Source organism: Manacus candei, unplaced genomic scaffold (assembly GCF_025592945.1).
Source record: "Manacus candei isolate 608988 ecotype Guabito, Panama unplaced genomic scaffold, ASM2559294v1 h1tg000017l, whole genome shotgun sequence".
Taxonomy (NCBI): domain Eukaryota; kingdom Metazoa; phylum Chordata; class Aves; order Passeriformes; family Pipridae; genus Manacus; species Manacus candei.
In genome coordinates this window covers 9,330,535-9,353,545 of record NW_026138065.1, presented here as the reverse complement: position 1 = coordinate 9,353,545, position 23,011 = coordinate 9,330,535, and the positions used below count along the sequence as shown (strand labels likewise).

At 40.6% G+C, this 23,011-nt stretch overlaps 1 protein-coding gene across 1 annotated transcript in view; it reads right to left on the bottom strand.

The window, feature by feature from the left end:
• Positions 1 to 11,052: 11,052 nt before the first annotated feature.
• The window catches only part of LOC127469025 (visual pigment-like receptor peropsin), a 29,658-nt gene continuing 17,699 nt past the window's right edge, over positions 11,053 to 23,011 (bottom strand). Inside the window, exons 3-6 of the mRNA XM_051782838.1 lie at positions 18,599 to 18,698; positions 16,374 to 16,478; positions 13,220 to 13,443; positions 11,053 to 12,552 (exon numbers count right to left, since the gene is read on the bottom strand). Coding sequence (XP_051638798.1) covers positions 12,112 to 12,552; positions 13,220 to 13,443; positions 16,374 to 16,478; positions 18,599 to 18,698 — 870 coding nt within the window. The 3' untranslated portion in view covers positions 11,053 to 12,111. The remainder of the gene's footprint in view (positions 12,553 to 13,219; positions 13,444 to 16,373; positions 16,479 to 18,598; positions 18,699 to 23,011) is intronic.

Genomic DNA, 23,011 nt, shown 5'->3' with positions numbered 1-23,011 from the left:
GATCAATTTTAGGTACCATTTTTTTGGCAGAACTTGCAGTTACTGCAAAAGTGTATGGTGACTGAACAGAACTGGGTCTGTAGGAAGTGCAGCATATGGACTTTGTTCATCTAGAATCCAGTGTAGGTGGGGATTGAGTCTTCACAGGGTAAGTGGGATATATTTCGTTGCTCTACTACCTCGTGTAAAACCTAATTCAGCAGCATAAACTCCTTGTATGAGGAGTAGAATCATCTGTTTAGGAAAGTGCTCTTTGTTAATCAAGTTTCAGCAGTGGTGGATTCAGTGCTGAAATTTGCAGTTGAGGACCATAGCCCTCATAAAGTACAAATGCCTTTTTCAGCATGCTTTCCCCATCTGCCCACTTCCAGTGTGAGCCACGTGCTATCATTGCCACTGTTGATTCAGTTCAACAAGAATACCCCCTGGATCCCCGTGCCTCTTACCTTGGCAGTAAAGCTCAACTATTCACTGCAAATCAGGCCTGGAAAATGTAAACCCAGTAACAGTCTTCTATCTGTTCTTCCTGACTGTTTTCCCCGATGTGTTTTCTGTTTACGCTCTGTAGGGCATCAGGTGTCAGAGCAAGTAGGTGATGCCAGTAAAAGCCACTTCACAGTAGAGAGTTCGTGGCTGCCTCCCAGCAACTGAATGCATCCCCTCTGTGGTGCCCTTATCCTTGTCTCCTTCAGCTTTGGCTCTTGGCACTGAAGACTGTTAAAAATGCAGGTTGTTTCTGGAGGCAACATGTAGAAATCAGAGTGCTGCTCTGGCAAGCAGAAGTGTCCAAATACACAGCAGGGCCAGAACTGCCAGTATGTTTATTAGGTGGATTAATATATTTTCTTCACCGGTTTTTGCCAGAGTTCATGAAAAGCCCCTCTGCATGTGCCCCTGTGCACAGACTGTAACAGACAGATAACATAAAAATGCCAAAAATTATGTTTTGCCATTGTTTCTGCCTGTCAAAAAACTTCCTACCAAAAATTCTGTGTCAGTTTTCCACCAGAAGTTCTCACTAAAATTTTCCCACTGGAGATTTCTTGCCAAAGGATCCTGTTATCATTCATGGTTATCATATCTCTTCGAACATCTGAACAGGGCTACGTGCCAAGAAACCACACACAACCTCCTTTGAACACTATAAAAGTTGAGGAGAAATTTGGGAAAACTAGGGAAAGAGGAGTAGGAAAGAGAATTGGCTATAGCAGCTGAGAGTCTCTCCCCCATCTCGCCCTCACCTTTTCTTCTGCCACTGTATGCTGCCTGCCCGTCACCAGAGACCGGACCTCTGCCGTATTGAAGTGGACTGAGACCCACCGTGGCACCTGCGTGAGTTCTCCACCCTGACCATATTTCTGAGGGCCAAGAGGTGCGGCTGGACCAGGACCTCTGCACGGCCTGGGACATGGCCCGGTGTGAGCAGCGAAGCTCACATCCTGACTGCATTCCAGAGAACTAAAGCTGTAAAAGACCTCCTGCAGCTAAAGAGATAACATCGAAAAGCTGCAGAGACAGAAAAAAAAAGGCAGAAAACTGCTTCTCTCTTTCCCCCCCACTCCACAGACCAGCTCGATGGAAAGGTAGTTTTTGGTGGTATCTTTTCTCTGCTTCTAAAAGTAATCTTAAGCATTTTCCAACCTTTTCTTATTTTTTTCCTCTTTCTCTTTGCATCTCTTAGCAATTAATAAAAACAGTTTGGGTATCAACAGATAACTTGTATGAGTCTTAATTTTGCTCAAGGGAATATTTAAATCTGAAAGTTCTTTCTGCAATATTTAAGCAGATTGTAACACAGGCTCACCATGTAAGGGCTTACACTGTTCTCTCCCAGTTGAGTGGTGGTGGCTTGGCCCCCCTCCAGGGTCTCCTTGCCCACTGTTCTTGTAGAGACCCATTTGCCTTTAGGGAGGCAAAATTTCTAGGAGAGAGACAACTAGCGAAGGGGAGAACAAGGTTGCATGGCCTTGTGTGGTAATGGGGGATCTCAGTATGGGTTGGGAATACGTGGGTTCCTGTAACTCCTGGGTGGTGCTGCACCCATATAAACCTCTTTTTTTGTGGATCCAGGTCCTGGAAACACCTTCCTTGAAAGATGATACACATTGTGAAGGTAGAGCATCCCATGTTTTGGCAAGGTTGAATTTAACTGGGAAGGAAAGGAGAGAGACTGGAGGGTGCTGCTGCTAGGAGAGTGGGGGATATAGGGGAAAATTGGGGTTCTGCTGGAGGAATGGGACAGCAGGAAGGTGCTGGGGGTGTACCTGGGGGCCCTGTTATGTGGATACAAGGAAGGTATAGAGTGATGCAAGAGCGACTCTGGGCACACAGACCCCAGTGGGCTGGCAGAAATGCCAGCACTTGCCCTCCTCCCCATCCTGTCCTGCCCATGTGCTCCTCTCACTTCCAGAAGGGATAAGGTTTGTGATGACCCCTTCTGAAAGAAAGTATCCATGGTGGGGTTTGTTGCAGTCAGACAGCTTCTTAATCACAAGGTTTTACACAGTGAGAGTCAGGACTGGAGCGATCGTACAAGGAATTTGAACCATAGACCTGAATTTTTATCACTCCAGGCAGGCAGAGTTGTTGTTTCTCTCTAAATGATATTTAGGGATTTTTGCAGCTGAATGCCATTATCAATGGCAACATTTTGAATGAATAGCCCTACACATATATTCCATGGCTGCAATGTGAATAACTGTGAACAGCTCCTCAATCTCCCTCTTCCTACTCAATCTTCCTCTTCCCACTCCCCACTCCCACCTCAGCTGAAGCACAAGCGCTCATTTCAGGGATAACGATATACTCTTAAATAACTTCTGATATTTCTTTGTTGCTGCCTGATGAAAGCTGGGATAATGAGCTAGAGGGAATTTTTATATAAGCCCTTGCTGAGAAGTCGTAGATCAGAAGTGGGCAGCAGTTGCAAATATTAGTATTTGTCCCGGATTTTATTTATATGCAAGCCTTATATCTGCATGGCATACAGGGCTTTGTTGTGTTGGTTTGCTGAGCCCCAGTGATGTGTCACGGTCCTGAGGCCTGCAGGGTTCAAAGAAGAGCCATGCTGCTGTCCCCACTGAGCTAACAAGGGGTCTCTGTGCACCCTTGTTTGGAGGGAGATGTCCCACCAGGGTGTCGTGCCAGCTCTCCGCTTGGCTTTCCCAACCCTTTCCAAACACTTTTACACTCTGCTTCTTTCATTAATTGGATTATTTGTTTTTTAAACTTGTAGCTGAGCAAGTCAAATTGACCCACGCCTGGTTAACAAAGCCTGAAATAATTGTGACTAAGTCAAAACAGTGCTGAAGGGGTAGACCAGCAACACAGAACAGGCTAGTTTCCTGGCCCTGCTGAGCATACTTAATCCTTGCTGCATTTATCCAGGTGTCAAGGAAGGGCACCTGGATAGAAGCCAGAAACTGGAAGCGTGTCCCCTTGCTGCCTTGTCTGGTCTTTCATCTTTGTTTGTAACCTGGGCTAATACAGGGATTTACAGGGGATGAGCTGGTCTTCCTGTGGGAGTCTGGAAAAGCTTTCTTTGCTGTGTTGCCCTTAATCTAAATAATGAAAATGATCAGTTCAAAATGAGGTCTTCCCATAGTCATCTGTAGGTTAGGACAGCAGGGCACCTCTGCTCTTTGGAGGTTGGGTAGGTCAGTGAGATGCTGCAAGTTTGTGAGACGAACAGATGAAGTAAACCTGTTGTTATGATTAAGCAGAGAAAATAACTTCAGCACTTTTAATGACTGTGACTTCTCAAACAATAATTTTGCTTACTGTGTAAGATCCTATATTAGAAGATAAGATAAACCTAATTTTTTCATGGCAGAAGTGCTTTGGGTACATTCTGCCATTCAGAAAGCAATCAAATTCTCCAGGATTAGAGGCAGCTGAGGCATGTCATCTTCATTAAAAACTTTTGGGATCTACAGCTGAGAGACCATATGTTTAGCATCCTTAGACATAACTGTGCCCACTGAACTGCAACTGAACTTGCTGAGTGAAGTACAGTTCCAGATTTTGCCAATGGAGACATTAGGGAAAAGACTTAAGTTATTGAGCGGATTCACTGCCTGAGTCTTATTTGGAGAATATAATTTTATAAGGCCAGAAATATCCTCCCAGGTATAGATTGTGTCAATATAACTAGTATTGTTAGCTTAATTTCTGTTGCATATACTTGTAAAGGAGGGAAGGCTACAAAATCCATACTGTCTTTGCAGAATAACTTCAGGGAGAGTACTCTCAATAGTGTTTTTTTGATGCATATGCTAGACCTATTCTTTTCTGCTAGCCTGGTAAATATTTAAAGGGCCCTTTACAGGAAGAACAAGTAAGAGTTCCTTGTGGGAACTCCCCATGTTTCATTATTCCATGGTGATGATCCATTTTCCCAGTAGCGACTGCAGTGTAAGCAATCAGGAGGTCTAAACTGATTTAAGGAAGACTCAAGTGTGCTAAATGCTGCAGCATTTAGCTGCAGCCCAGAAGCTGATAGAGCCTTCCTCTTATTAATTCCAAGTAGTGATGTCAAAGTTTCTGTCTCCTTTATTGGCAGGCATACCTGTCTAGTTATTCTAGTGCTACTCAGGTCTTTACTCACAGCCCTCTAACAATCACCTTTCCCCACACTTTCTGAGCCCATGTGCTTCACCCCTTGTAAAAGCTCTGACTTCTTTAGGAAGATAAAATGCTTAAGGTTTTCTTGTGAATTTGGCCAAGTTCTAGCAGTGACATTTGTCTCCTAAAGAAAAAACAGCCATTTCAAGCAGTACTGTAGCTCACCAAAGAGGCAACATCTTCCCAGGCACAGGTCTAACCTGCACTCCCAGTCTGCCAACCCACGAGAGCAATTTGCAGGGCAACTATACAATGCTACACCACTGGTCCTTGCATCCCTCAGTAGCGTTGTGTCATCCCAGGAAAAAGTGAAATATGAGATACGCATAACAATTTTACTGCCCTGGTAGCCCATTTTCTTTGTCCTTTTATATGCTGCGTGCCCAATCCAAGTCTTCCTTGACTTGCTAAGGTGTTCTTGTGCTTTGATAGTCAGGCAGTGAAGAAGGACTTTATTGCCAAGAATGTGTAGCATCTTTGAAAGAATAAGTGTATCAGTTTTCCAAAAGCTTATGTTTTCCCTTGCCATGACTCCAAGGATGGGGAATGGTCTGATAATAGCTCCTCCAAATTGTGGGGAGATATGGGTCTCATTGCTGGAGCTAAGACCTAAACTTTCAAATTCTTGAAGTGATCTTTTGTCTGGAATGATTTTTTCTTATGGTACACACAATAATACTGCTGTACTTGACTGCCTTTTAGCAAGGGAAGCTGAGGGCTGGATTGCCAGTTAACATGGTACCAGTCAAGGATGAGCTAAAGCCCCTTTTCCATTCCCTTTAAATCCAGGTATAGATTACATGTTTTCCCAGGCTAGCTTGTTCTCAGAGAAGTTAGTTTTGTTCATTTTGTACAGCAGTTTATCAGTGGTGTGTAGCATGCCTTAAGATCACTGGTTTTCTCCCAATTCTCTGTTTGAATGTTATAAGACATGATTCATTTGAAATTTATCTTTGGCTTGTGGTAAGACTTGGCTAGGCCACATCACCAAGACATGCTCACGCTCTCATTTGTGCTGCCAAACATTATTCTTGACTTCACACTTCAGTTTGCAAATACTGTGGCAGATGTGACACACAGAGGTGCCTCCTGCACGGACAGCTTTCACGGACCTTGTGCTGGACCCCAGCAGATGTGTCCTGCAGGACCATTCCAGATTTGTTCTAGCAGTGGCTCTTCCCAGCAGTCATGCTGGCTGGTGTACAGTGTCAAAGGCTACTGAAGGCTGTCAAATATCGGCAAGGGAGGGCTTTTATTGCAGTGCTTTTTGTAAGTCCTTCCACTCCCTTTTACTAGGTTACATCCTATTACATAATTAAATGCTCTGTGTTTGTTGTCCCTAGAGGGCTTTTGTCTCATTCAGTGAGCATCAAAGATGATGATTATTGGCACAGACAGCTGGTAGTTCTTATTTTATTTTTATTATTCAGTGTGGCCATTTTTTCTATTAACAATGCCTTATTACATTCCATTTAGTAATTTTTTTTTGTTCTGTGTTTCTATTATAGTAAAATTTGGACATCCTTTGAATCTTAAATTTATTCTTGTGCTTCTCCTGCACATCAAGAAGAATGCAGTCTTGCTTCCTTTTTATGATGATACAAAAATAATCCAACCCAGAAAAGAAAGTACTTTAAGAGGTATGTATTAAATACATATTTGGGTAAAAACATAGGTGCAGATAACAGACTCTTGTTCTCTCCTGCAGTCAATGCAATTCACTTAGCTATCCTCTCTGAATGTGGGTATATGAAGATTTTTAAGAGTATTCTAGGCACAAAGCTTCTTGCAAGATCTGTGTGTATGTGTATCTAGTAGTACCTTTATTCTGTTCTTCTGGGAAAGATCCTGTTTTAAGTTTTAGCCTGCTTCATCTGGAATAATTAAAGTATCATCTTTCAGAAAGCAGGAATATATGCTGATCATTGAGGCCTTGGAGGGTTTTTTTCCTAATTGCACAAGATTTTAGCTTTTCATATTCCTACATCATCAATGCAGGAGGGGATTGGGGTCCAGCTACCGGGGAGTCTTTGCTGCAGAGAGGAATTAGGCACTCTAGGCCAAAACTAGACACAGACCCATTTGACCCTGTAGGCACCTTCACTTCAGTCTGCAGAGTTCCTAAAGTGCTTGCAAAAATCCTTTGCATTTGTTGATATACTGAGAAGGTTCAGATTCTAAGATCTTAGCAATTTGAGAGGCAGGCAGAGGGACACAAGCATGGCAAGAGAACCTGGTTTGCCAGATTGGCTTATCTTCAGAATCGTTGAAAATACAGATGTGGTGGCATTACCCAGCTTTTTCATTATTGCCTGAGATGAGACCATTCACCAGGGTAGCAGGAGAACAAGGTTCTTGTCCAGCTCTGTCTACAGGGAGGGGCTTTTTCCCCATCTGTCTCTCCTGAGGAAAGTGCTAAACCATAGGCCATGTTTGGATGAGTGTACTCCGAATCTCTCTTATCTCGTCAGTCTGTGCAGCAAAGAATGGAGAATTTATAGGGGTGGAGAGAGAGCATGCAAGGGAGTGCAAGCCTGAATAGTTCACACTGTAATAGTTCACACTCCGTCTTAAGTGGAGGTGGAGAGTTTCTTGTTTTCTGGTCTATACTACAAGAAATACTTTTACATGAGTCATTAGATAAAAACGCATGATAGCACTGAGAGCAGGGACTGGACTGCAGTAGGCTAGCCCACTCCCTCCAACTACACACTCGAGTTATTCACCTTACCATTGGAAATGTCAAAGCTATTAAGAAATGTTGCTAGGTATTTCAATGTGCCAACACCCTAAAAGATTTTCAGCTTGGCAAAAATACTAGCAGGGGAAATGTGGGCCCAAAAGGTTTTCTTGGCATAAATAAACAAAGGATTACTATAAGGCTGTTTTTAAACATGGAAATTGAACAGAAGCAATCCTGAATTAACTTAATTATTTGAACTCTGTGGCCCAGCTGAAAAGGTTGTGTCAGTGGAAGGGATGTTGGTAATCCACTTTCAAGGCCAAGCTGCACATGTGACTATTAATAATTGCATTTAATGATTAATAACTGCAGTTACCTATTATGGTATAATACTAATATATTGATAATTATTAATAATAATGATAAGAAATAAGTAAGATATGATGAAATTTTGATACACATTAATTGTGTGGCCATTAAGAACTCACCTACTGAGTGTACTAATCAATAGCTAATGAAAACAGTTGAGAAATGTTTGGAAAGGAACATGTAGAGTAGAAAAACACATATTTTAGAGGGTGGCTTAGGGGCTTCAAGCTTTTTGCAGGGTGACTTTACTATGCTCGTGCACATAATTATTGCCAAGGTGCTTCAGCAATGTCAAAAGGGTTGTGAGTATGGAAATGGATGATGAACAGGTAGCAAGGATGGGTTCCTTGCATCTAGGGTAGGAGAGGGCTAACCTCTGTCTCAGATCCTGCTGGAATAAAACAGCAAATGCTGACAGCATCCTTTGAAAATGGTAGAATTACTTAGCCCTCTGCCTTCTCCCAGATGATGCTACTGTTTTAGTGTGCCACATATGAAACCAACCCCAACAATTACAAAATCTCACAGTAATATCCAGGGCTGAGCAAGAGAGACAGAAGGAGCCTACGTGCCAGAATTCCTATGCCAAAGAGAGAAAAATCTAAATATTGTTTTCCTACCTCATGACAAGAGACCATTTGGATACTAGCAATAGATATGAGATTTCATTTGTGCAGGCTGGCACTAAGCCATTCAATACAGAATACACTGAAATAGGCTGACAGTTGAGGTAGAGGAAGGACTAGATCCTATTAGGAAGCCCTTGGTGTCTGCCAGCTGTGTGCCTTCACAAAATGGGATATGAATACTAGCCCTGCCTTTGGCACACCCATCAGTTTTTGCATTAGAAAAATGTAAAAACGTAGTGTTTCTAAAGAGAAAGCATTGGGAACAGGTAGTTTTTTGCTTCCTCAAGGTGAGTGGGACCTCCCTTCTAAGACCATCTCAGATGGAGAGTGTTCAAAGCTGCAGTTTTCCAGAGAAGCATCGTTGCCACCAGAGTGTCAGAGGACAATAGCCTTCTTACATCTCTGCTGCTAAAAATCACCCAGTGTAAAAGAAAATCCAAGGTTGAGAGGAGCAGCAAGGTTATGGGAAGGAGTAATTTGACTCCAGGACTCTCTATGTTGTTTGCACTATACTTCATTCTTGCTAATTATAAAAGCATAAAGTCCCATCATCTCCTTCAGAATATTTAGTTCTAGATGATTGACTCAAGTTGCCAAGCTCTTTGCTCCTTCTCGAGTGGCAGCATTGGCTCAGCAGTCTGAGGAGCCCTTCTGTGGAGGCAGCAGCAGGGTCCAGCCTTGTCTGGGTACATGTGGAACCAGAGACAAGGGAGGAAATGCAGGACACAGGCAATGTGTTTACAAATGGATTTGTGTTGATTCCCACACTTAAAATGCTGAAGCACATTCCCTTACCTGCACTCCAGTAATGGATTCTGGACCTTTTTTCTGCCTTCAACCAGTTCCTGGTGTTGTGGGTGCAGCTACAGGGCACTGATGCTTTAGGGCTGGAAGCTTTCAACCTGAGTAACTTTAGTGACAAACGTGCTCCTGCTGTTACTGAACCTGGAGCACAGGTTGGTGTCTGCAAAGACATCCATCCTTGTGGAAACCTGTGAAACCAGATACTGTGCTCTACAGATATGCAGTCTTGTGGTATTACCACATAGCCACAAAGGACGGTAGCTGTCAGCCTTGCGGGAGAGAAGTCTTCCCTGGTTTCTGTGCTGGGTGTTCCCAACTGTCTTTCAGCAGGTATGCATCCTTTGGCTCCTGGCCCCTTGCTCCCCTGCTTATCTGGTTTACCTCCTCGTATTTTTCCTCTGCTTTGCTCCTATTCTGGCTTTTTTCCTACTCCCTCCTCTTACCCCAGTCTAACCTCACGACATGTGCTCAGTGGTGTACGAAGTAGCAGAAATTTCAGCTGGAGTTTGGAGGTACTCTCAGAAATGACCTTGTGCTCTGCATTCCTTCTTGCCCTTTTCACATCCTTCTATGTCAGAGTCTGAATCCTGCAGGTCAACAGTGTTGCTACAACGCAGCAGGGCAAGAATTTTCTCTAGGTATCTGTAAATGAGCAGAAACACAGATTAAAAGCCAGCCTGGCACCTATGGACAAAGGGTGCCTATAGGCAGGTGTCTAGCACACCTGTGGCTGTGGTTATCTCTGAGAACTTCATGCGATGGGGACGCATGGCACTTCTCTTTCTTTAGAGGAAAACCCAAGCTTTCACTAGTGAGAAGTCTCAGTCCAGCATGGTTACTAAGGTCGATTTCATGCAACACCAACAAGCTTTCAAAACTGTGTGCTAGCTTTGGCTAGCCCAGCCTCGCTTCATCCAGCTGTTACAAAATTTTGCCCTAAATGATTTCATCTATTTCTGCAGCTACAGCAGCACATTAATCTGAAAGCAAACTGTTTACTTATTTGCTTTTAATTATTTATGGTAATGAAATAGCACGCATATCTCAAAATTTTCCACAAAGATGAATACTCTTGTAGTTCAGATCTGTGGCCATGAAAGAAAACACAGTTCCTCACTGCTGCTTATAATGTTTATTTGTTTTTAACTTCAAAACATAGGTGATTTTCTCAAGATGAATAGAGTAATGGGGGAAATGAAGGTGGGCTCTCTTTGTAACTTTCCCAAGAAACACATCTGGAAAAACATACTTTAGCAAAACAACTACATTTCAGCACACCCAGACAGCGAGATTCCAAAAATTCATAAATAGGAGAGATGTTAGCAAACAGTGCTGCTGAGGGTTTTTTTCCTTCTTCTTCTTCTTCTTTTTCTTTTTTCTTTATTTTTCTTTCTTTCCCCCTTGTTTAACTTGCAAGTGGCACTAAAAGAACTCGCAATTTCTACAGCTAACACAGAGATATTCTTAGAGAAGTCTTTGAGTATGCAGCTAACTTAGAAGATGAGGAATTATGAAGACATACCTTCTCACTTTGATTCTGTAAAATAAATTCAAAATAATCGGATATTTTAACATCTGATAGTCTGGCTGTTGATTTAGGCCTACAGTGTAGCTATTTATATCACTATCCTTAATCACTCCTTAGTTGGGTTTACCTAAAAGTCACTTTTTACCCATAAGCAGGTACAAAAACTTTCTTTAGAAGCAACAGTGAAGTGTTGGATTATATTTTGTAAATAGCTCTGATGCCACACTTCATCAGTACTCTTAAAACTTAAATATCAGTTTTAGTTTCATTGCCTGTACAACACCTCTTGCTCCACTTTATAGTCAGGTGGAAAAACAATTGGTTTGGAGAGAGATCAGTAAAATTAAAGGCCAACTCTCCTGAATCAGAGTGCTACAGCCAGGCCTTGCTCACCAGGAAGGTCAGGGGAGGTGGAAATAATTCTGCAAACCAATGAGGAAAAGTATGAAGCCACTGCTCAAACTACAGTGACCAGAAAATGTCAGGATCTATGCATAGAGACACACAGAGTCAGGCACAGGCGATGACCTATGAAGGCGACCTGTGAAGACAGGCTGGGAGTTGGAGCTGTTTAACCTGGAAAAGGCTTCAGGAGTCTTTACAGTAGCCTTCCAGTACCTGAAAGGAGCCTACAAGAAAGCTGGAGAGGGACTTCTTACAAGTGATAGGACAAGGGAAAAAGAATTTAAAATGAAGAACAGTAGATTTAGATTAGATATTTGAAAGAAATTCTTTACTGTGAAGGTGACACACTGCAACAGGTCGCTCAGAGAGGCTGTGAGTGCCCCATCCATGGAAGTGTTCAAGGCCAAGCTGGATGGGCTTTGGAGCAACTTGGTCTAGTGTCCCTGCCCATGGCAGGGGGTTTGGAATGAGATGATCTTTAAGATCCCTTCCGACACAAACCATTCTATGATCGGACACAGTCCTGTGAGGTCCCTGGGGCCTGGGAGCCCCACGGCAGGCATGCCTGGGGGCTCTGCTGGGAGAACACGGCTTTTGCTCCTCGCAGCTGTTGGAGCTGCAGCAGCTCCACAGCAATCGGGAGGGCCCGTCTTCTACAGCTGGGGCTGTGCAGCACCACAGAGCTAAAACAATCTTCTATGGCTGTAACTGTCAAATAGCAAAAGACATATTTGGGAATGTAATCTGGAATTGAAAAAAATTGGATAGGAACATATTAGTTATTTTTACTAGCTAATGCTCTCCTCAAGTCAGTCTTTCTTTTCCTGCACGCACGTGAAAACCAAGTGTTTCTGGCACTGGATGTGCTGCACACATTGTAACATACTTTGTAGCGTTTTGTATCTACATAGAAGGAAAATATCACTTTACCATCTGATTTGCTTGAGTTGCATAGTCATCAGTGCTATAGCAAGAAACAGATGGAATGGGAATTAGGAAGTCACTCAAGCACGAATCTGAAGAGGGTCTTCCTGAACAGAAAGTGTGTATGTATTAAGTAGCTGCAAAACTTACAATCTATCACATTCAATATCAGGGTTATTAGATGGTGTATCGAGAACACCAAAATACACTTCCCCCTTTGCTGGAGGTGGGGTATTGGTTGGACTTCCCACCCCGGAATCAGGGCTTGGTGCGGGGTGCATTTCTGCTGCATACTTCTCTTCTTTCTGAGAAGGCTGTGGTTGTTTTTGCTTGAGATTTTTGAAACGTTTGAGCTTCACAGGGTCCTTGACTTCCTTGGCACAATGGAACAAGATGAAAATGTCCTTCCGAAATTTGGAGCTCATTCCAAAGTAGATAATGGGATTGTAAAAGCTAGCAGACTTTGCAAACAAACTGGCAAGGATGCTGGTAAGGTTGGGCACAGGGTGACCATAGGCTGACCATATAGAGATGACAGCATATGGTGACCACGCAATAATGAAGGCTGTGCAAATGACAATAGAAACCTGAAAGACAGAAGAAGAATAGTCTTAAATCTATTCTGGAAGACTACATCAGGGAAGCAATACACTGGGAATAGTAGCTTGAACACTTGGCCAGAAGGGAAATGTTCAGGTAGCCCTGAGGGTATGGCTTACAGGAGAATACAGGCAAGCAAATGGTTTGCTCTGATGAGTTCAGGCAGGCCTGATTTCAATATATTGAATTTTGGCATTATGGTGTGGTTAGGCGATACCTCATCTAATGGAATGAAAATAGCTATGTTCCCCTGTATGTTTATATAAATGCAGAAGGTTTCCAGTAGACTTAAGTAAATGGTAAGTAAATTGAAAACCTCACTCTAACTTCTGAGTATGCTCAGAAGTAATGTAACTTCTGAAAGAAAACAGCATATGCCAAAGCAAATTTTTGGGTTTTGTGCTATATAACCCACTCCAATTATATTTAGATTATTTTTCACATGAGATGTAACACCAATATTAGCCAATTGATGCAGTAGAAGCTTTAAACAAACTTCATATTCTTCACTGAGTTCAGACTCTGTCACTAGGGGTTATAACAAAATGAAATGTAATTGATTGGTTTTGTTGTCTTCTGTTCTAATTAAGACCAATTTTAGGAAAGACGGATTTCATTAAGGTAGATCTCAACCAACATGAAAGCCAAACTTACCCTGGTGACATCTCGCTCTATTCTCCTCTGTCTGTCTGTGGGATCACCCAGTCCTGTTAATGCATGACTTAGTTTGACAGTATTGATAATTGACACATATGAGAAGACCATGACTGTGACAGGTAGGAAAAAACAGCAGATAAAAATGGAGATGATGTAGGACTTGTAGATTGTAGAGAAGTTTGCTTTCGCCCAGTCTATCTCACATGTGCCATACATGCGATCTGGAAAGCAAGAATAGGTTGGTTAGCATTTTTAGAGTATTTATCTACTTTTGAGCCACTAACTTTTCAGTTAAAATGCTAAATTTTTCTTCTGTTAAGCACTAAAGAATAGATTGGTCTTTCTGATTTAATGAGACGTAACTCTGTTTCCTACAAAAACAATTTTTCAAGACCAGCTAGACTGTAACAAGTTTTAATGTGTATTATCATTCTGTCCAATTTGTATTTCCAGTGTAAATCCATAATGCACAAACTGTTGTTTTAGGATAGAAAATTGTGATACTTTACCAGAAAAAAAAAAAAAGAGTGGTCTTTCAGTAGGTTTGATACTCTTGAGTGATACCTACTTTTATTTGTCATAATACTCTACATAGTAACTTCCTAAAATGATCACTGTAACAGCATAACAAGGAATTCCAGATGCAATATGCCAAATGTAAAAACTCACTACTTACATAGCAAAGTAGGAAATAAAAACATTAGGGCTTCTTGAGGCAATGAAGCTTTTATGGCAGCAAGAGCCATGAAAGAAAATTGATACAGCTAATGATTAAGATTTATGTTATATAAATATAACTACTTCAAAAGATAGGAGAGCTTTAGCTAAATGGGAAACACAGTCCTGCAACACAGAGTTGCATACTTTTAAAAATGAAGTCAGGTAGACTGCAGGATCTACACCTAGTGGGACACTAGCTGATCAGGTACTTAAGGAAAAGGCAGTGGGAATAATGTGCAGTCCCTGGCTTAAATACTTTTATGAATAACAATTGACTTCTTTAGATCCTTTTGATGTGTTTGTAAAGGTGTCCTGATAGAAAACTTGAGTTCTATTACATTAGAGGTTCTCTGCAGATTGTGAACTGCGGATTTTTCTTTTTAAGTGGAAAAAACTAGTGTTTTTTTCTGAAAGCTATGGCAGTAGATTGAATTACAAATAAATGAAGCATGAACCAAAATTATGTAAGTCAAGTATTAACAGGTCCTGGAGATACAATACTGGTGAAGACTGCATGATTTAGCAGCAGATCTCTCCCTAACATCCAGTGATAATTCTGAAGAGAAAAAAAATTCCTTAACTCCTCACAGATGATAGGAGGTTTAGACAGGATGAATTAAAGGAGCAAAAGATTAAAATCTCTTTTATGATTCTCATCAAAAATATCTCAGTATTTTTATCACCAAAAGCTCTAGGTGTTGCTGTCTGGGTGTGTTCAGTAATAGAAATAGATTTCTATCTCCTTTGCCTTTTTCATCTGTAGACCTCAAAATTCAAAAGTATAACCATAAAATCTGGATTAATTCCGTGTTTCTGCTTTGTGAAAAATTTTGACTGAAGAATGAAGGCAGCCTCCAGAGGACACGGAAAGAAAAATCCTGATGCTTTTTCTGCTAAATGGAATTCAGAACTGTGTTTTCTCCTTCCACAGGGGCACTGACAAGTAGCATTCCCAAAAATCACTGGGGTCCTGAGGACCACTGCAGCTACTGTGCAGAAGTGAGAAGCCTGAGGCAGCCAGGTGTAATCTGCTGTGGTCTGCTGGTACCTGCTGCTGGACTTGCCATTGCTGGGCTCCTGCATCTCCATGGATGCCCTCAATAGAAAATGTTTAGAGACAGAGAGCCCAGGAACATAAAACTGCTGTGTGTCTCAGTAGGGAAAAGCACTCCTAGAAGTGGTCTTGAAAACCACTGTCAAGGAATTGAATTCAAAGTACAAACTGAATCCATGGGGACACTTTAATACCCTGACAAGGCAGTGATGCTCAAGAAGTCCCTGGCTCCAGTTTAAGGCTAAAAACAGGCATCAGAAATCATTCTACGAATGAAGAGCTACTAAGATTAACATAAAAAGAACACAGATCACCTGAAGATACACAGAAAATTACCCCTCCAAACCCACCAAGTTTATGTCATGTCCAGATTGCAAAACCCACAAAATTGGAACAGTCTAATAAACAGTTTGAATTTGTCTCAAACCAAAGATCCATTGGTTTGTGAAGAATAGAAAATTTAAGCAACCATAGAAATGGATGCTTTTCTCACACCCATCCATATTTCAAGGCTCCAGAGATACCTCACCACTTATGTGTTTAATAACTAAGAGGATACATGCACATAGCTGGTTTAATAATTCCCCATGGATTTTGTGACTTCTCGAAGAATACAGAAGCCTACAGAATCCAGACAGGTAAGTGCTAGACAATATCAGTCACATGATTTCAGTTGCTGGGACTCCTGTATCATTACCATTTGTTCCTAGATATACATTTTGTTGAATTTTTTGAGGCTTAATTTGAGACATTTTCTCCAGCTTTTCCTCATGAGGAAATATTCTCTCCTGGGAATATCCCTTAGCCATTGAATTACTGCAGTGTTCACTATACAATTTTTTTCCTTTTTTCCCCTCCTGCTTCTTTTTTGATATGGCCTTATCTTGCACCCTAATCCTTTCTTGGACTGACAAACTGTCCAGTATCTTTTTCTTCCTTTACTATGTTAGTTTCATATTTTCAACAAACTGTTTCTCCAGATCTTTCTAGCTTGTCTTATTATAGTTTCAACTTTAACTTGCTGGAACTTGTGTTCTTTTCTAGCTTCCTAATCTTGACAGTTTTTGAAGGATGTCTTTTGATAGTTTCTTTTATCTCATTGCTTAACCATGCCAAATATTTCTGGCCTCTATTTTTTTCATAGGTAATATGCACTTGATCCAAGTCTTTCATTTGATACCTTCAAAAAAAAAACCTCTTTATAGCTGATACTAAAGCAGGCAACACTCTGTGAGTACATCATGCATGATGAATAATTTTCTTAGTTTCACTGATAGTTGGTCTGCCTTATCACAAACAGCAAGAAAGCAAGGTAAGTATGTTTGTTCAGTTAAGTGGAGAGGTGCCAAATAAGTACAACTGAAAGATACCTGTTACCTGTATAACTGCCCCAGCCAAGTAATGGAGCTGCTGACCAGAAGAAAGCTGCTACCCAAATGAGAACCAGAGCCACTGTCATACTGCTGTTGCTGATGCAGTGACCTGCAATGGTATGCTTTTGTCAGAAAATAGTACTTAGAAAAGCAAACATATCTCTGAAATCTTAATGTACATCTATACCAACACCCAATAAGTAAAATATGGCTATTAAAAAAATTAAGACAAAAAATGCATATTCATAGGAAAAACTTGATTTTGAAAGAATCTGTCAGGCTTGTGTTTAAGGCCATTGAACAGTGGAAATGAATGGCTTTTAAGCAGGAGACAATGAGTTTGATGAGCACTGCAGAATTAGCAAATTCTATGTTAGACTTATGTTTTGCAATTTTGTAAAACAGAGAAAACATTTGTGTTTTAAGTTTTACATAGAAACAAACAAATTAAGTCTAAATTCAGAGGATTTTCTCATGTACTTTAAGGTTTTCCCTGCTAAAAAGGAGAAAATTGCTTAAACTACATTAGCCATTTGATACAAATGATTCATTCTGTCCTGCTGTTGCCATATGCTGTGGTTATTTTTTCATTTATGTGGGAAATACTTGTGCATCCACCAATCTCAACACTCCCCAACATTTTTTTAATGTTATATTGGGTACTTTCTAAGATTTCTTCAAGAGTCAAACATAAATTATGCACACCCTCAGATGGATATGTGGTACAGCTTCGCAAAAGAGAAACATGGGTTTTAAATGACTTCATAATATGAAATGAATAGGAGATGTAGAATTATATTAGAGCCAAATTCTAGCAGTTTCAACAGCAGTTGGTGTTGAAAATTAACTTCAACAAGTCTTTCATTACAACAAACTGCAGAAGAACTTCTTGTGGAAAAAAGAGTTCCCTGCAGAAGTTCTTTTTACAGCTAATACTACTCGTGCTATTAGAGAGAAAAACTCATATGGTGTATCCTTTGTATTTACATGTGCCTTACCTGCAGATTTTAATAGGTTCCTGCCTGAAAGATGGTACAAGCCAATCATAACAAAGTCATGAAAACTGATCATACATTGTCTGAAGATCAGTGAAAGGAAGACTAGGGAAAATTTGTGGTAGGTGCAGGCATAAAGAAGAGAGATTACATACGGCTCTCAGTGGAAGTCAAAGTTTTCAGCAGGTGGAAGACACTGGGCAAATGTTGAGGAAAAGTTTCTACTGATCCTGTGAAAGTGAGTCCCTGGGGTGAGCATAATCATAAAAAGAGGTATAAAGGGGAATGGGCATGTTTATATAGGCTTGCTGATGAAGGCTTCACAAGATAGAAAATGTGTAAAGGATTTCAGACTAGATTTGTGCAGTGGGACACTCATATGCCCTCACAGAGGCGTTTATACCAAAGATTAATAAAAAACAGAGTTCAAAAAACCAGAGTGGTGAGTAAAAGGTTTCTAGCGCTGGAGAGTAATGAACTGGAGTTGTTTGAGATATTTAGGTTACAGATCACCAGGGCACTAGAGCAGGAAGAAGTGTGGGTGCAAGAGTGTGGTGATGATGCTTTTGCAGATCTTGGAGACAAGCAGGAGACTGGGACGGTCCAAGCAGAGTTGGGTCATGGTCAGTTCTGGGGATGGCAGGAGTAATTTTCATCTCTCATGGTGTGAAAATGTCCACTAAGGGGAGGCTGGAGAGGCATGTGGGGATGGCAGGCTGCACAGTGCTACAAAAGCTGGAGGAAAGACACACTGACTGAATGTTCCCAGTGCCATCTGAAGCAGTCCATGATGCCTTTTGTGCGCAAACCCTGGCAAAACTCTAAAGAGTGAAAATGTTTGTATGTAGGGCAGCCTTCTGAATGAAGGATCTGACTGGAAACCTCCCAAACATCATCTCATAGAAGATTAAATTCATTGTTTCAGATCCAGACGATGATGTATCACTTATGAGCAATTGAAGTTGTATTTTGAAGAATACAGAGGGTCAGCAGGACCTATGGTATCTTTGGCACAAGATGAATTTAACCCATGGTGACCCAAGTGTAATAGTAATAATTTGACTCTTACTGGAGTTAACCCTGAAAGATTCTACGGAAACATGTTTGCAATGTGTATGACTGCATTATGTCCTGGTTTTCAACTAATTTAATTTATATTTAATATAATCTGAGAGAAATACAGATTTGCACCAGGTTCAGTGAAAGCAGCATAGGACTTGCCTTTATTCCTTACCTCTCTCAGGATGGCAGCCCTTGATATAGCGAGTCACACTGATCACTGTAAGGGTATTAATGCTAGCCAGGCCAAAGAGAAGCGTCAGGAAACCATCAACCTGTAAAACAAAGCAGTGCAGGATGTTCTTTTACTGTAGAGAGCTGAAGGGGAAAAGAACCACAGGAATTTCTTCTGTCATCTTTATGTTAATGATCTCAAAAGTTTTTCCAGAAAATCAACTAGCAGGGAAATGCAAAATGTCAGGTGCAGTTATCTTCTATAGGATCAGTGAACAAGTAAATGTTCAAAAATTATATAAGTGCTCTGTCATGTACATACAGTAAACAAGCAAACACACCCTTAAATCTATGCTTCCCCTAAATGACTTGCCAAATGAAGGAGAAAAACTTTGAACTGAAAAGAAGAAAACCCCTGAATAGGCAAAAATGCACTAGATGCAGCTGCCCCACTTAGGCAGAACAAACATGCAAACTGATCCTACGACATTTATGCCAAAGAAGGAAGAATGTAGGGGTAATGAGCTTGGCTGAGTGAGAAAAGCTTTTAAAAATATAAAATAAAACCTAAATCATTCCAATAGATTGCGCCTCAATGTTTGGTGCTCATGGTTGCCAGCTATTTATTAATCCCTGATCCTCGTCACCTCTAACTGATGCAGGCAGAGCCGTACAGCTCTGTAGGCTCCTGCTGATGTCAGTGTCTCAGCGAGATCACAGGGTGGTCACAACTCAGCAAGCTTCACTTATGGATATAAGAAGGAAGTTGCTGTTGACTGTAGTAGAGAGGGATGTAGCCATCTGCTAGGGAGCACTGTATGATTGGGAAATGATCCAGGGAAAATGCTGAAGGCAAATCCTTTTTTTTGAAAGTTTGCAATGATATACTAAACTGTCCAGAGCAGAGAAGCTATTGGAGGTGCCAGTTTTACATCAAGTGAAGCATGAATATTAAGCATCTCTGGTCTGTCACTTGGCATTCAAATGGTAAAGTTATCAGTGGAAAGGCACATCATTATTTTACAGGAACAAACTGTCTTTGTGTGAATGGGCACAAGTCCCATGGAATTTGGTTTATCCCAGCTCTGAATCTGGGGCTTTAATCCAGGCTTAAATCTAAGACCATGGCAGATTGTATAAATTAAATTGGGTGAAGGGTTAGGAAAGGACTGCTTCATCATTTGTTTTACCGGTGTTTTTTCTTACTACCTTCTATAGACATTATATATTTCTTAATGCCAGCTTTTACAGACCCACCACATTTTAAACCCATGCCAGGCTTGCTCCTACAACAATCTACACGCACCTGTGTTCTGCTTACAAATCAGCTCATGTTTGGTGTACAAATGCAACCATGTTTAAACCACAAAACAGACTTCCTTGGATGTTTCAGCTACTTGGTAGAAACTGCACTTGGCTGAATTTGACCTGTTGAGTGCTGTGGAGGTTGGTGAAATACCTGGATGTGTAAACGTACTCTGCATTTCATTAACCTTATTGATGCGAACAGCTGTCACTTCTCCATTTGTTCTAATAATGCTTCATAGATGCATGGCCAAGGACTGCATAAAATTAAGCAATTGCATTAGTTATTGGATTAGAAAGGAAGCAGTATTTCAACAATGATGCAAATAAACACTTTGAAATTAAGTCTAAAGAGCTATGAGATTGAATGCTAAAATAGCAGGACAGGCTTCTCGCTATATATCATAGCCCTGTGTTGAAATTGGTGGAGTATTCCTAACACATATCTGTGTATGATTTATCACTGGCAGATGATATTTTTCTCCCACCCTCCTTCCCTGATGTCAGACCAAAGAGAGACAATTATATTAAGTGATCAGTTCAAACAGCCCTTGAGCACACTTATAAGGGAGGAAGGTGTGTCTAAAAATACACTCTTGTCCTTTACCATTTAAGGCAAAGCTGTCACCATAAGAATAAGCCTAAATGTTTTCTTTGGAGTGGTATCTTGCTAAAAAATGCAATTTTATCTAAATCAACTTAGTTTATAGGACTAAGCCACTGTCAGTGCCATGTCTCATTTCCACATTATTTCTTAACAGCACTTCATCAGATCAAATTACTGTTGCTTCTGCCACTATGGGGGTGACCACCAGAGATGTTACTAGGGCCATATGGTTAGTAAGTGTCTAAGTGGCAGCAATCTCCTGGGGCTAGCTGTGCTCACTGTCCCCATGATGGCCACAGGCTCGGTGGTTTAGGAACAGGTGACAGGGTGACATATCATGGAGGAGAGGGAGCTCTGGGGATGACAAGAGCTCAGATGAATTGAATAAAGGAGGTAAATTGTGGCTCTGAAGCTGTAGAACAGCCTATACAGAGGCAACACCATCTGGAACATTAAAACACAAGAGAGCATCCAACAGGCTGCTTTGGAAGCAGGATTCTCAAACCACTCTTTCCCCTGCCAAAATTCTATTAGCAACAAGTTACCTCTTGAGCTCAGCTATGCATACACCATTTCCCAGCAAGTCTATCAATTCTGAAATTCTTTTATATTGGTGTCACTTAGACGTATGTCTTCAGAAGAGAACAAGAAATCTTCCTCTAGCTGTAACCAACTTACTTCAAACATACATCTACTGGATATGGAAGAAAGATCTCTGCTACTTTTTCTGCTGCTGAACAGACAATTTTGATCATAGGTGGCAAGGCAGCTGCTTGGAACACAAAGTAGTTACCAACAGAAAAACTGTTTTAATATAGTACCAATTTCTATAGACAAGATTAATATCTGTAGGTTACAAGAATGTGTGATAATTTTGGTTTTCTACATCTTTAAAGATATATGGAATGACAGCCAAGGAAACACTAGAAGAGTAGATAACGTTTAATTACTTTGGAAGATGGATGCTCTTTCCCTTACACAGTTCTGCATTTCCCTTTCTTTTATTCTACCCCACAGCCAGCCCCGTCCTTCCATAGTTGTAATATTTCCTCCATTTCTGTGTAATGAAATGTTTTCTTTTCTGTTATCAATTATGATCAGATAGCAGCAGTGTTAATAGGTAATAATGAATTCTGACATAAACACAAAGTTAATTGCATGGTAATTTTGGTTCACCAGCTTTCCTTTTTACCCATTAAGAAACATGATTAGATTAGCAGTTTTAAAAGCTTTTCTCTCAGTGCTATACCAGTATTACTCCCTTGGCTATATAGATACTCATGGAACTTGCTCATTATCTTTATGCTGCCTGGAAGCTATGACATAACTGGAGAAAAAATTGTGGTTATTTTCTGCTTTGTACTTGTGCCTGACTTTAAATCTCACTAATGCTCTTGGTGTACTATTTACAACCCACAATACATAAAGCTCCTATTGCATGCAAATTCACTGACTTCAACACAGGGAGAGTCAGGAATCCCCAGTGCACTATCAAAGTTTTGGCTGTGAACTTGGGTGTGCCCCACTTATACTACCTTTAGTACTTATGAATTCCTACTGATTCATAAGAGCTGTCTTCACTTAAAGTAGAGTAAAATATAACGTATTGTTCTTATTATTGGATTAATCAAGATTTCATAGCACAAAAGTAGATTCCCAAAATAGTGATTTCATTTCAATTTAGGTCGAAATATTGATCTCACCAGCCAGAAAGGCTGCATCGCTCCCTCCTCTGGCCAGCTGGTGAATCTTTTGCAATTTCCCCAAGTCCATTTGTTTCCCTCCAGAACCACATGTCCTGTCTTTTTCTTCTGTTGAAAATGAGATAATGAGTATATAAAGAAAAAGATAAACTTTAAACAGGGATTCTTTGTCCACAGCATATATTTAAAGTTGCCACAACAAACTGTCTCAAAATATTTTTTGAATACAGATCTGATTATTCAGAGATCATAATGTAAATAAATAATGGCAATAAATCTCCTTTCAACACCAAGAGATAAAAAAGCACCTAAATCAGTCTTCAAGAAATACACTTGTAAAAGCAATTGTAGATACTTTTGATTAGATGCTTTAAAATTAAAAAAATTGAATATTTTAAAATTTAACAATTTCTTAGTTTGCAGTAAATGCAAAAATATCCCACCTGAGTCTGAAGACAACATAATTCTCCCATCCCTCCAATATACAATAATGTGTCAACAGAACTATTTTGTCACATGGAGGAACTACTGAGGTCCGTAATCAAAATTAGTCTTCACAGAAGACCACTTCAAACTTGCAATGCACGGCATTCCTAAAGCACTCAAATAGTTCATTTAAGATTTCCTACAATACAGGAGGTGAAAGAGACTTATAATTTACTACAGTTTCCACAGCATCTTTTGCTCATGAGACATGTCTCTGCTATGGTTGCATTCTGCCTTTTAAAATGTCTTAGTAGGCTTCAAGGGTAGCTATTCTTAGAGGTGATGGCATTAACCCAAGCCATGGTAGGTAAAC